The sequence below is a fragment of the Ursus arctos genome, unplaced genomic scaffold (genome assembly GCF_023065955.2).
Source record: "Ursus arctos isolate Adak ecotype North America unplaced genomic scaffold, UrsArc2.0 scaffold_12, whole genome shotgun sequence".
Classification (NCBI taxonomy): domain Eukaryota; kingdom Metazoa; phylum Chordata; class Mammalia; order Carnivora; family Ursidae; genus Ursus; species Ursus arctos.
Window position 1 is genome coordinate 62271512 of NW_026622786.1, and position 15253 is coordinate 62286764.

The window sequence follows — 15253 nt, forward strand, 5'->3', positions numbered from 1 at the left end:
GAAGAAGTCTAAAAAACTGAAATAATACTTATAAATACAACAGATGAGAAGATCACACAGGATTTTTAAAACACTACATAAAGATCAATGTCAATGCTAATAAGTTATCTCAGGAAAGATATCCAGCACTTAGAAGGCAGACGACGTTAGGTCCCTCCCTTTTGTCCTTGCTTTTTAACTTAACCCTTTTTTTTTTTTTAAATTTTAATTTCCCCCATTCTATCGGCTCCTTCTTTTCAGATTATAAACATGCTCTAGTCCCCCTAACCTAAAAAGCCTTCCTTGGGTCTTGCTATTGCCCTCAAATTCTTGTCCAATCATTCTTTATTTTCGCCAACTGTCCCCTTTCTCAACCCCGAACACTTTTCAATGAACAGGCCACATCTTCTGTTTTAGGCAAAAAAAAAAAAAAAAAAAAAAAGTTCCAGTTTATTATTACTTTAAAAGAGCAAATACCATTTACGTAATTGTTCAAGCAGGCCTATACAGCGGCATTTCATTTTAGAATACAGATGTATTTTTTTCTACTATGGTAATTCATTTCAAGAGAAATTTCATTATGTATCTTCTACAGAGCCCTAAACCAAGAGCCAGCGTATTCAAATAAACCCCAACGGGTGGGGAGGCTTCAGGCCAGCTCCTCATTAGAAGCCTCAGCATGGGGGCTCCGGAGACCACTGCAGAAGGTCTTCCAGGGAGAGCTGCAATGTTCAGATAAGTGAGTTCTGGAAAGAAGGGGTAGTTGGGCTGGCTCCAGCAGGCTCACCCCTGGGGTAGAGAAAAGAGAACAGACAGGGGAGTTCTGAGAGGCACCGGAGCTGTCTAAACTCAGGGGGACGGGACTGAGCGAGCAGCCGTGGTAATTGAGTTTCGGTTACCTGCAGGGTGGCGAAATCAAGTAGTCACTTCATCTGCCTGACATGGGGGAGTTTAGAGGTGTCCTTGGCACACTCCCAGTGGAATCCGTCACCCTTTCCCTGGGCTGGGTGATGGCAACCGTACTGTGCTTCCTAGTGACAGCTGGCCGCGTCCCGTTAGGCGGCACAAGTGCACGACAGCGAATGACGCCTCTCCTGCGGGCCTGGCTCGCGGGGCTCCCCGCATCCTCCGTCTGAAGGGACGGCACCATGGGAAAACTCAGCACCACCAGCAGCAGCCGTCACCCAAACTCAAAAGAGTCTTTGAATGGCAGAGAGCGGGCCCCGTTTTGCTTTCTGCCCAGCCCCGCGCTGGAATCATCCTCAGGTCATTTTTTGTGGTTCTGTACAAACGTGCCGACCGGCAGCGAGCCGTTCTTCACCTGAGCCCGGATCTCAGCTCGGTGCTTTAATGTGAAGACCAAGGCTCTCACCGTCCGTCGGTATGGCCCGTTAATGAGGCGGGAGCAGAGATGAAACGTTTCCCGCTCAATATTTTCAACCAGTAGGTGATCCATCTAAAAAACAGCAAAATTATCAAATTAGGGCCTTGCATTGCATAAGGATTAAAAGCAAGAGAGGCTGGAGCAGTCTGCTCAGAGGCCTCCATTAATCAACTGAAATTCAAGGACATCTACTTCCTGTCACAAGAGAAACAGGAAGAGCAAATTAATTCCACCCTAGCAATTAAGGAACAAGGCCATGTGCTTTGTGACAGGGACCTCATTCACAACCCCTGCCGGGTGGTAATATTTGCCATTATAACAGGAAACTGGCCTGAACTAAGCAACGGGTACTGGGCCCTGTACTTTACCAACCAGGAAACCAAGACCTAGGATAATAAATCAGTGTAACAGTTTATGCTTTTTTTGGTTTGTTTTTAAAGTGCCTTTTAACCCCTTACAGCATTTCAGAAACACAGGGTCTGGGCCTTGATATGCGTGTAGAGCAGATTATAAATCACTTTTCACGTTTAATGCTCACAACTCCTGTCACCTCATTTCTAGATGAGGAAATGGGTTCAAGGGTAAGGAAAGGTTCAAGGTCTTACAGCTAAGAGGCAGAGCCGGGACTCTGACCCGGCGCCCCTGACCCCAAAGTTCATGCTCCTCTCCTGTCACCGTATTAACTGCCCCCTTACATTCGGAGATACCAGTTGAGTCCGAAGAGACCTCTGCAGGGCCAGCTGAGCAGAGCAGGCCTGGAGGATGGGACCTGCGGTGGTTCCAGGCTGGTCCGGCTCAGGCCCAAGCCCTCCTCAGGTCACAGACCTCATCAGAGCAGCACAGCTCTCGGTCCTTGTCCAGGGTCAGGATCCAGGCCAGACTGGGCTGCTGGTCAGGCAGCCCCCTCACCACCCTCTTTTCCAGGCCCATTTCCCACTACTCATCTTGCCGGTTCTGACCGCAGCCCAGCCTGAGCGAGCTAAGAAGCTTTCACGTACCACTGGGCCTCGGCCCATGTATATGCTTCCTCAGCAAGGTCCACTTTTCCCAGGAAACACATTCCTATTTGCATGTCAAAGCAGCTAAAAACCAAAAAGCAAAAAAAGCTAATCCTAGCTCAAAGGACTGAAAATTCTTCCTGGGGTGGCCACAATGTCCTCAGCTTCCCTTAGAGATTTTCATAATATATTATAATGATCAATTTTCTAAGTTTGTCTTCCCTGATAGTGAGTTCCTTGAAAACAGGAAACAAATTTCTCTTTCTCACTTGCTTTCTTCCCTTCCCTCCTTACCCCGCCACTCATTCAAATACTTATTCAGCACTTAGTACGCGCCAGGCGCTGTGCGTGGGCTAAGGAAGAAGCAGTGAACAAGGCCGACGGTCCTTGACTCCATGGAGAGCACACCCCTCTTGGAGAAAGGTAGAGAAGAGGATTCTAAGTTACTGAGTACTAGGAAAGGGGACAGGAATAAGCGCTGGGGCGCAGAGCTACGGCACAGGGCCCCAGCCCAGGAGGGCAGCAGCTGGCTTCGGGAGGGAATGCTGTGTGACCCGAGACCTCCCTGGCCAGGTGAGGGGTGTTTGCTTGTGAGAAATTCACTGAGCTCTATGTCTATCTTCTGTGCACTTTCCTACATATGTACTATACTTCCATTCAAAAGGAAAGTTTAAGAAACAATGTACCAAAAATAAAAAAGGAACACCTGATATTTGATAAAGTGTCCTCACACAAGAGAGAGGCCAACAGACTAAAACAAACAGAGAAAAGGAAGTTGGAAGAAGGAAGGACCTGGCAGAATGTCGAACAGGACTGAGACAGAGAAAGAGAGAGACGGGGAGAACGACTATCTCGGCCCAGACCTCTGCCTATGTGTAGCAGACAAAAAGATCAGGGAAGTCTGTGATCCTGATGACCGACTATCTCCAAGGCTTGTGCTGGAGTGAGTGCACTTGGTACCACGGTTCTCCAGAACCCAGATTCCTTGAGCCTTTCATGGCCTCCTGGTTGGGCACTGAACTAGCCCCCCACCTGAGGCAGCCCTGGTACCCGACTACTTTAGGAGGCGGGAAGGGTGGCTGGCTGTCGGCCCACCGTCCAGCAACGCTGCCAGAGAGGCCCCTCATCCCAGGGGGAGGATGGTCAGATTCGCTTAATGCAACAGACAAGAGAAAGTCTTAATTTTTCTTTTTCTTTTTTTTTCTTTTTTAGGACAGTGCTTGTGGAGGGAGAAGGGTATGTGTGCATTTGCCAAAATACGTCATGGCCATTCCATCAAACTGTAGTCCACATAAAAAAAAGAACTTTGAGAATACCTTGGAATTCACATAACTGGATATCATCCATACTTCATTCAGCAAACAGCTACTGAGTCGCTACTCTGAGTCTGGCCTGATCTGGGTATTGGAGACACTGAGCGGAAAAGACCCGACCCCCCTGCTATCCGGAAACTCACAATCGAGAGAGGAGACGGCACGTAGGTAGATAGCAGTGGGGCAGGGGGTGGGTGCTGTACCAGCGACGTGATGCGAAAAGGAAGCAGGCACCTAACAATCCTCATGCACGCCTCTTGTTAAATGGAGGCCAAGCACAATGAGGAAAAACATCAGTAGTAGTACAATGTAAATCATAAGGGAGAATAATTCATCACATACCCACGTGTACGCCAAGTTCGCTGCACGAAGTGAACTATCTTATAACTGCCTTTAGATATTTCAAACCTACCTAAGTTGTTGAGTCCTTTCCAGTGGGTCCTAACCTGGTGATTCAGGTAAGTCCTTTTGGGTGAAAGGACCAGAATCTCACTGAGACCTTGAGAAAAAGAAGTTTTGCTGTGAGATACATTCATATGAGTGGGCACGGGAGCAGCAATAGGATACATCTGTATGAATGGGAATGGGAACAAGAAACGCAGGGATTTATTTAGCGACCACAGCCTTTCTCTTGTGTGTCTCAAGATCTGTCTGGTCTCTTTCTCACACGTTCTTGTTCCTCTCCATTTGCCTTACTCACTACCAGTTCTAACCGCCTTATTCTCTCTCCCCCTGTGCTACGCCTCTCTAGCCAGCTTCTGCTCCCTCACAGGTTCTCCAACACCCCTTCTGCTTCAACGCTCCCACTGTTGTTTCCTTGCTATTTCCTAGTTCTCAGTTCTCCGAGATACAGCATCTGATCTGCCTTGCTTATCCAATTGTACCTGTAGGTTAACTGTGTGTGATTCAGCTGTCCGATCGTGGACTGGCTGTAGCTGGGGAAGATATAAAACGTGACCACCTAGAGCACCTAGAGCTGTCTTTCCTCAAGGATTCTGGACCCAGTGGGAAATGGCGCCATAACCAATTAGCGATGTCTGCCACAGCTATAAGCTCTTTAAAAGCAAGGTAAGGTCTTCTTCATGTGTTTACCTCAAGTGCAGAGCTTCCCACACTGTCTGTGACTATTTAGTTGCCAATCTCCCTCAGAAGACTAGAGCCCCTCGACGGCTGTTACCATATTGGATTCATTTCTGAATTCCTGACGCCTAGCATCGGTACGGGCACATAGCAGGTGCTCAGTAAGCGTTTTGTTAAGCGGGTATCCTTCTTCCCCATGTACACCCCTGCTTTCCTGCTCTTTTGGTAACATTCTGTACATAACAGATAAGATTTGAAATACAATGTTTCTATTTTAATATGTATTTTCTGGCTTGGAAAATCCTACCTGTTACAAAGGCCAATTCGACTGTCGTCTCTTCTGTGAAACCTTCCCAGATTGCCTCATCAGATCTCACCGTTCTGTCCTTTGTGTGTCTGTACCACTAGCTAGTACTACTATTTCAGACGTATTTTCAGCCTGCCTTATATTTAGTCAGTCACTCACAGGCTCTTAGCCAGGAGATAGGAAGCTTTCTTAAGCCCAGGGAATGCGACTCATTTATGTTTATATTCTCCCCAGCACCAGCAGCAGTAGTACCAAACATTTGTGGAATTGAATATCCACTGGAAGCGAACTTTGTATGAGTTTTCCAATAGCGTGATTGGATTTGTACAAATCTACCCACACTCCTTTTTGACCACTCGAATACATTTATGAGAGAGCTGGTCAAAGCCAGAGGTGCAGTCTGAGGCCATTAAACAAAGAGAAAACTAACAGTCCCATATGGGGACGTACCCCTGACCTGGATCTCATTAGCACCATCTGACAACCAACTGGGCCAACCAGCCAGTGTTTCATAACTCTTAATGATACAGGCTCACTTTGAGAATCAGGTTCATTTTTTTTAATGACATAATAGGAAAATGATCACAGGCCGTGAGGTAGGAAGGAGAGTGGATAATGAGGAAGGGGAAGTAAGAGAATGACACCACAGGGGACGTTCATATGAGGAAAGATCTAAAAGACAGGGAAGAACAAAGAAGATCCGGAAGGGAGAAAAAGTAAAGGGGAATGGAGCATGGGTCTCAAAAGTGGAGTTTTTATTCATCTATCCCATTATTCCAAGAACAAGGAAACAACGCATACATCTGGAAAGCAAGACCTGTATAGAGTAATAAAGAGACGCACCTTTTGGCTGTGTGTGTACATTCATCTGTGGCTTTCACTACTAAAGGATATGACCAAAACAAACAGCATGGAAATATTTTTTTCCACAAAAATATAATGCATGAATTTGCAAAAACACATGCTAGGATTAAGTTGTAAAGGCTTTTTAGTCATTGGGCCGGTAACTTACCCAATGGCTTACTCCTGCCTGATAAAGTACATTTCTGGAGATCTGATGTCTGATTTGAACGCACTCAACATTGGTTACTGTCAAAGACCAGACACCGGATGAGATGGCTCATTGATTTACCCTAACATGGAAATGTTTCAGACGATGATAGGTGCTAGGAGTTCACCTTATATAAAAGTGTTTATATTTATATTCCCTGACATACCAAACCGATAAAAGTACTATCAAATGCTGTTTATGCAAGGGAAACAGACTGATTTTTTTTTGGCCAAGGAAGATGGTAAGATGCACATTTTTAATTTAAAAAATTTATTCTTTAGGAACAAAACCATTCAACTATGCTTAATCTGATATTTTTTCCAATTACACTGGAAAGCACTAACGAATGTATCACTTTTTTAACTTTGCTTTGTAACACTTGAGTGCTTACCACTTGATGTGCCATTTAAAGGATAATTAATGGATAAACTAAAAGGATAATTATTATGGAGTTTAATATAGCAGGCAAACTGCTTGTTAATCCTTACAAGCATAGCTTCGTTACTATCATTTACTTAAAAAGATACCACAGGGAACTGGTATTTACCACCACATTAACTACGTATTATACACTCTATGTTTCTGCAATAATTTTGCCTTATTTTAAAAATAAACTTTATGTAAAATATTAAATAGCAAATCTTGTTGGCTAATCGATACTCTGGAAAATGAGGCTTACAATCTTTACATTTTTTCCTTTCTTCCAAGGGTTTAAGAGTCATATTAAAGCTTCCTTTAGGAAAAGTTAAGCAAACTTAGAGCATATTAATTCACTGAACTATCAAACAGACATTAAAATTATAAATATGAAAAATAAATATATATAGAAAAGGATATACAAAATGACCCCGATATTGGTCGAGACGAAAAATAAATGTATTATTTACACAAATGTGAATAATTGTCAATTTTCTGCAATTATTTAAATAATCGATAAAAGCATCTTATGGAACATTTGGCATATGATTAGCTCTTAATAAATACAGTATAATCATTAACTTGCCCAATATTCATTTAAAGAGCTATAATAACTTAACAAATAGGAAATGCACCAAAATGTTAACAAGATTATATCTGGTTGTAGGTTCAATGGTGATTTTGCTTTTCCTTTCTATATTTTCTCATTTTCTAGCATAAGTTTGTATTAAAAAAACACAAAACTCTATTTTAAAAAAGTAAATAACATACCACAAGTCTATTTACCTTTCTTTTGTAGATGCCTGAGATAGAAAGGTTAAAATATTTTTCCAGAGAATACAGTGACAGTTCTAGCATTTAAACCTAGACTTTTGAAATTGTTTTTTTTGTTAATAATATTAAATTATTCCTTAAGGATACTTTAATAGGGATACCTGAAGAAGAGAAAAAAATATGAATGTTATGTCTGATTTTTCTAGAGTATTAACTGACCTATAAGATTTGTTTATGATGATTAATATCATTGTTAATGAGCTAAAATCCTTATTCTTTTTTTTTTTTTTTTTTTTTAAAGATTTATTTATTTATTTATTAGACAGAGAGAGACAGCCAGCAAGAGAGGGAACACAAGCAGGGGAGTGGGAGAGGAAGAAGCAGGCTCCTAGCGGAGGAGCCTGATGTGGGGCTCGATCCCAGGACCCTGGGATCACGCCCTGAGCCAAAGGCAGACGCCCAACGACTGCACCACCCAGGCGCCCCTAAAATCCTTATTCTAAGCGCATGTACCTCAAACCATTAACATCTGAACTGTGTGTGAGCTGTGAAGACTATGTCTAGCCAATTGATTATATGCCTTGGAACTAAAGGTATGAGCATTGCCCAAAAATGGGGGAGTAGAGTCTTTCCAATAGACACTTGTTTATTTTGCCACTGATATCCCATAGCACAGGCCATGCCAGAGTTTTTGTTTCGGTGGGAAAGGGAAGAATTTCAAACAGGAAGGAACCAACACTCATTAAGTGACCTCTAATCACCACATACTCTACTATTCCTTTGTATAAATGTTTCATTTAATCTTTCCAATAATTATAGGTGGTAGGAGTTATAATACTCACTTTACAGATAAAAAAATCAAGTCTCAGAAATGCTCAGGGGTTTGCCTAAAAGACACAACCAGTATGTACTAGAGCCAGGGTTTTAATCCAGGTCTTGCTCCAAAGCCTGCCATGTTTCTACACTACTATCTCCCAGAATGCTCACAAATCCAGAATGCTTAAAAAAAATCCAGTTAGCATAAAGCTGTTGCACTACGACTACGAAAGATTTATGAAAATGTGAGGCTCATTTAGCTGAGAGAATCACATTCCAACCAGGACATTACCTCTAATTCCAAGGCTTCCGAGAGTAACTTCTGGGCATTTTTCCTGAGTGTCTCAGTTTTGGGGTCACTTCGCACTTCAATAGAAGGTCTGTTTAAATGTTTTTCGAGGAAAGTTCTCCACTCAGTGTCAACTTCTCCAGCCAGACAAGCCACTTCCGGGTCTGAGTGCTGACGTAGTTTGCTCACGGTGTGACCTGGAACAAGGATGGAGAAACCAAAGGAAAGGTGGTTCTGTTTGCTTCTGAAAAGAACAGGACTAGATGGGCTGACGTGCGGCCCGTAGCAAGTCATTCACATACCTGAGGATGTAAAGGCTCTTGTGAAAATGAAGACCCGTTTCTCAAAGGCTGAGATAACCCGATAATCACAGCGGGAGAATTGCTGGACTAGCCAATGCAGTAAGTCATAAAATAGAAGCAGGATCAATAGATACTTAAAAATGGAACAATTAAAGTACCAACTCCTTCATTCAAAAAATGCAATAAAAGAAAATGAATTAGGCATTCATCTTGTCTTTTTGGTACATGTTATATTTCAGAACAACCAAATAGCCCTACTTCTTGAGGGAACGTTCTTTATTCAGCTAATAAGTATGAAAAGATTGACAGAATTTTTAAACATTTTGTAGCCCACGATGAAATAATTCATTCGGGTGACAAGGATCAGTGGATGAACTCATTCAATGAAAGGTTGATGGAGAAATTTATAATGCAGGGATGAGCTGTCATCACCTGAACCACCAATCGAAGTTAGCACCCCTAAGAGTGGGGCTCTCAGGTAGAGGTGGCACTTCACAGCCCTACCCATGAATAGTCTTGCACCCACCTCCCAAAGAAAATGAGGAACCAGAATCCCACCAGTCACTCAAAGCTAACCTCCAGTTTGTAAAACTATGACACAGAGGAATGAGTTAAATTATAGTATAAGGAAAAAGATACATCCAGAAAGTGAGACGCTGTAAAGGAACACAGACCTGATTTCTTCAATATTCACTGGCATTTTTAAAAAATTTTCTTTTATAATTAAGTTTTTTATTTGAGTGTAGTTGACACACAATGTTACATTAGTTTCAGGTGTATAACATAGTGATTCGACAAGGTTTTACATTATGCCCTGCTCACACGTGTGGCTACCATCTGTCACCATACAACGCTATGACAATCCCATTGACTGTATTCCTTCTGCTATGTCTTCTATTTCCGTGACTTATCCTTCTGTAACGGAAGCCTGTACCTCCCTCTTCCTTTCACCCATTTTGCCCAGCCCCCACTCCCCTTCCCTCTCTCTGGAAGCCCTCAGTTTACACTCTTGTGTTTATAGGTTCTGATTTTGTTCTTCATTTCTTTTTTTTTTTTTTTTAAGATTTTATTTATTAATTTGACAGCGATAGAGACAGCCAGCGAGAGAGGGAACACATGCAGGGGGAGTGGGAGAGGAAGAAGCAGGCTCACAGCAGAGGAGCCTGATGTGGGGCTCGATCCCATAACGCGGGGATCACGCCCTGAGCCGAAGGCAGACGCTTAACCGCTGTGCCACCCAGGCGCCCTTGTTTTTCATTTCTTTATTCATTTGTTGATGGCTTTTTTTTTTTGAAAGGGAGTAAGGTATGGACTGCTATAGATTAATAGTCTTTTGAGTTCAAACTACCAAATGCGACATGTGATTCCAATCCTCACTCCAACAAATCAACCATTAAAAGAGATTTTGAGATAAACAAAGGATATGCATTACACTAGATATTAAATTATACCAAGAAATTACTGTTTGTTAAGAATGATAATGGCACTGTTGTTATGTAAGAAAATATCTATTTTTAGAGATGCATACTGAAGTATGTAGAGCTGAAATAATAAGATGGCTGGAATTCTGCTTTGAAATACTTAAGCAACAGCACAAAAACACAAAAATGGGAAAGATGAAGTAAGTGGGACCAAATCTTAATAGTTACTGAATCTGGGTGAAGGGCATAAGGGGGTGTGTTCTGTTATTTTATTTATTTATTTATTTATTTATTTATTATTTATTATTTTTTTAATTTTTTTTAAGATTTTATTTATTTATTCGACAGAGATAGAGACAGCCAGCGAGAGAGGGAACACAAGCAGGGGGAGTGGGAGAGGAAGAAGCAGGCTCATAGAGGAAGAGCCTGATGTGGGGCTCGATCCTGTAACGCCAGGATCACGCCCTGAGCGGAAGGCAGATGCTTAACCGCTGTGCCACCCAGGCGCCCCCTGTTATTTTATTTTTATGCGTGTTTGCGATTTGCATAATAAAAATGGAAAAAGAGGGAAAGGATCAAATATATAAATATGCAAAAGTACTCAGACAAAAACAATTACATAGAAAAGCCAAAGAAATCAACTAAACACTTGGAATTAAAAACTTAAAAAGTAGAAGGGCGCCTGGGTGGTGTAGTCGTTAAGCAGCTGCCTTAGGCTCAGGGCGTGATCCCAGCGTTCTGGGATCGAGCCCCACATCAGGCTTCTCTGCTAGGAGCCTGCTTCTTCCTCTCCCACTCCCCCTGCTTGTGTTCCCTCTCTCGCTGGCTGTCTCTCTCTGTCAAATAAACAAATAAAATCTTAAAAAAAAACAACAAAAAGTAGAGAAATACTAGATATATTTTTTAAAAAATCAATCGATTTCTTACGTCTGCAATAACCAGTCTGAATACAGTAGGGAAAAATCCTGCTAACATGAGTAAAAACCATAAACCACTTAACAACACATTAACATGTATGTTAATGTTAATTAACATTTGGGCATGTTGCCTCCAGTTGACTCCAACAGCCCTGACTGGCCTCTCTGCCAAAGTCTGGAACCCCTTAATGGCATCTCCCACACTGCAGCCAGAGTGGCCTTTTTAAAACTTAATTATTTCCTGTTTTAGAGATATTTTTTCTAAAACATAAATCTGACCATTTCACTCTTCCATGGAAATCTTTCAGTGCTGTACCCAAACTCGTATCTTGTCACACAAGTCCCTTCACCATCTGTCCTCTCCCACCTACTTTCCAATGAACATTCTGTCTGCCTAGAATACCCTTGCTTCCCTCTTTATCCACTTAGTGTCCATTCTGCCTTTAAGATTCAGTTTAGGAGTCCCCTACTCCAGCAAGTCCTCCTTAATACCCCCCCCCCCGCCCCGGGTCAGTGCCTCTCCTCCTCTGAGCTTCCTTAGCACCTCGTGCTTCTGTTCCTCACAATAATTGTTACAATTAGTTGTAATTATCTGATCAGCTACCTCTCTTCCCCACCAAAGAGAGCTGGAGGGCAACAGCTGTGACATGTTCATTTTTGTCTCTCCAGCAGAGAACACAGTGGCAGGAGGTGGGGTCGGGAGAGGCGGTGTGCAGTAAATGTTGGTGGAATAAGACCCCCCGTGAAGAATAACATCTTTTTACTAAAATCTAGGAGGAAATGCGAATGAAAGGGGAAAATGTACCATATTATAAGATAGAAAGATTAGTACAAAGAGATACAAGCAAGAGACAGGCCCCGGAACGTAACCTATGCTGACCCCTGCCAAAGCGGGCACAGAGATGTGTACAAAAATACCCTTACGGTACTGCCTGTGAGAGTGAGAGGCGAGAAACAACTGGAAGTCCATCATGAAGGGCTCAATTTGTTAAATAAATTATAGTCCACTCGAACAATGAATACTTTGCAGCCATAAAAGACGGGGATAGCTCTACACGTGGCAACATGGAAAGATGATTACTTTATTCAGGTTCTCCGAAGGGCACGCACAGTGTGAGCCAATATTTACTTTTAAAATTATATTTGTGTATACATATAAGCACATATATTTGTTTGTATGCAGAGAAAAAAGTCTAAAGAATTGATAACGAAATCATCAACCGGGGTCTCCTCTGAGCAGTGGGGCTGCACACATCCGTGCCGCTCGGCTCCGTCGCGTGCACCGGCTCAACCCCTCAGCAATCCCGACAGCACGGCTGTGCTGTGACACAGGTGTGTTCAGATTTGTCCGAACACAGATCCTTCCCTTCACGTGCTCCCCTTCTTATCCCTTTCTCTCTCCAAGAAGGACACTGTTGATCCAGCTGTGTATGCAAGCAATGAAGATGCAGAAGTCCCTCCAACAGAGTCCTTCTGCTGGTCAAAACCGGCGGGTCTTCTCCATCCTGATGTTCCTTGTTCCCTCTGTGCCCTCCGACGCTGCTTTCTGTCTTCCGAAATACTCTCCTCCACCGCTTTTTGAGACACCACCTGTTACTGTTCCTTCTCTCTCTTCTGCTGGCTGCCTATGTCTTACCTAACCTTTAATTATCAGTGAACTCGAGCTGGGGCATTGTCCTTGGCCTCTTCTCTTCTTTCTCCACCTGCTCTCCCTGAGTAATCTTACCAACTCCTGTGGTCCAACTACCACCTGCAAACAGATGACTCCCAAATATGTATCTCTAGCCCTAAGGCTTTCACTGAGCACAAGACCCAAACATCCAGTCCCCTACCGGACACCTCTACCTGCTTCTTTTGCAAGTACCTCCACTCAACACTTTTTAAAAAATTATTTAAATTCGATTAGTTAACATATAGTGTATTAGTTTCAGAGGTAGAGTTCAGTGCTTCATCAGCTGTATATAACACACAGCGCTCGTTATTACATCACACACCTTCCTGAATGCCCATCACCCAGTTACCCCATCCCCTGATCTGAAGAAACCCTCAGTTTGTTGCCCATGATTAAGTAACTCAACACTTCTAAAATGAGAATGGAACTCATTATTATCCCCCTCAGTCCCTCCTCCCGTACTTCTTGTCACACAGTGGCACCACCATTCACCCATCATGTCAGGCTCCTTAACATTTTTTATATCTTTTCCTTTTCCTCCTCACCTCCTCATCCTCCTCACTGCTACCCTAATTCAGGTCCTCACCACCTCTCTGCAGGTTTACTGCAGAGACGTACTAACCGATCTTTGTCGCCAGTCTGGCCTTCTCCAACTCATCCTCATTACTCAAGTCAAAATAACCTTTGAAAAACATAATTTGAGGGGCGCCTGGGTGGCTCATGCAGTTAAACATCCGCCTCTTGGTTTTGGCTCAGGTCATGATCCCAGGGTCCTGAAATCAAGCCGGGATCAGGCTCCATGCTCAGCGGGGAGTCTGCTTGAAGATTCTCTCCCTCTGCCCCTCCCCAACACACACACACACACACACACACACACACTCTCTCTCTCTAATAAATACATAATTAAATCTTACCCCCTTACCAAAAGCCCTTCAATGGCTCTCTCCACGGCCCTCAAATTAATTCCTAAGTATAACATTCAAGCTCTCGATGACCTGGAAGCTCTTTGGCCTTACCTCTCACCTTGTCACCCTCTTTCCTCCCTCCGGTCACCCCCAGCCCTTCTGCCCCTGTGCCTTCACACACTATGTTCTAGTCATGGAGAACACCTTGCAAGTCCTTGTTTCAGGTCAAGCTGTCTGGCCTTCTTACATTTCTGTGCCTTAGCTCACATTGTTCCCTCTGCCTAGAATGTTTAAATGACCACTTTCCCCTCTAAACTATAAACACCTTGAGGGCAGAACCCCATACCTTACTCCAAGTTATAGTCCCAGCTCCTGGCATGGCGCCTAGCACAGAACAATCAATAAATGTTTGCTGAACTGAATCAAACAGTTAAATAAAAACCATTTACATTTGGCTTTCAAATTGCTTTTGTACTAACATTTGAATATGGATGCAGTTGATTGGGAAAATCACACAACTGCAAACAAAATAATGGAACTATACTATAAAGAACTGAATCTAAATGAAAAGTTTCTAATTCTTACCCATTGTTAAGAATTCTTCCTGCTTACTACTCCAGATTGTATGTGAATTATGCCATTTAATTTTTATAACTAAACAATGAAGTAAATACTATTATTATATCTCCTTTTACAAATGAGAAAATGAAGCTTGGCAAAGTAACCTGCCCAACATTTCATAGCTACTAAGTGTTAAGCCAGGATCTGAACACACACAGCCCGACTCCAGAGCCTTCACACTTAACCCCTAATTCCCTGTACCTCTCTGTTATTAGGGACCGGCATGCGGGGAGTGTTCAACAAAGCTCTGTGGAGATAATGCTGTTCAACTTCTTGCTGTTCCCAAATCAGAAGAGTACAGGTCTCGAGAGATGGCCAAAGGGCAGAAGGCTTCAACTCTCAGGCCAGGGCAGTGGGGTCACCTCACAGATGCCCCAGAGGACCCCTACCCAGACTGGTCAGGAGGTGCTACCAAACCAGTGAAGCCCCCCAGGAAGGGCAGTACTGTAAGGGACCCCAGGAGGATGCAGGATTTGTCAGCAAGCAGGTGATAGCAGGAAAGGCGGTCAGTCTAGGGCAGGAAAACAGAAGAGAGGGGGTCTAGGAAACCCTCTTCTAGAGAAAAAACAAAACAAAACAAGATGAAATAATAAATTTTAGATCACAGAGGGAAACGACAGTTAGCCACCGTGCTAAATGCTTTCCCTACCTTAACTCGTTTAAGCCTCCGAACAGGTAGGTGCTGTTATGATTCCCCATTTTACAGGTAAGGAACCCAAGGAACTGGAAATTCAATGACTTGAGGGACATGGCAAGTAAGAAGTAAGACCAGGTTTCAAACGTAGGCAGTGTGGCTCCAGGGCCAATGCTTTAACCCTATACTTGTGCCCTTGGTGATCACACCGTCCTACCTCTTCCTGATTGAGATGAAAAAATATGAGGCTCTGTGACCTTTCCCCAAGGTCACAAGTTGGTCAGTAGCGATATCAAGGAAGTTAATGATCTGCAAAGTCATTATTTGCTCCATGAAGTTTAATTTTAAAGCAAGCAGTGCCATTGGCTGGTCT

The 15253-nt window shown here is 43.1% G+C and overlaps 1 protein-coding gene across 1 annotated transcript in view; it reads right to left on the bottom strand.

Annotated features, from left to right (window-relative positions):
* Positions 1-385: 385 nt before the first annotated feature.
* Positions 386-15253, bottom strand: part of TCEANC2 (transcription elongation factor A N-terminal and central domain containing 2) — a 34787-nt gene continuing 19919 nt past the window's right edge. The window contains exons 4-5 of the mRNA XM_026498039.4: positions 8412-8605; positions 386-1435 (exon numbers count right to left, since the gene is read on the bottom strand). Of these exons, the coding sequence (XP_026353824.1) occupies positions 1247-1435; positions 8412-8605 (383 nt within the window). The 3' untranslated portion in view covers positions 386-1246. The remainder of the gene's footprint in view (positions 1436-8411; positions 8606-15253) is intronic.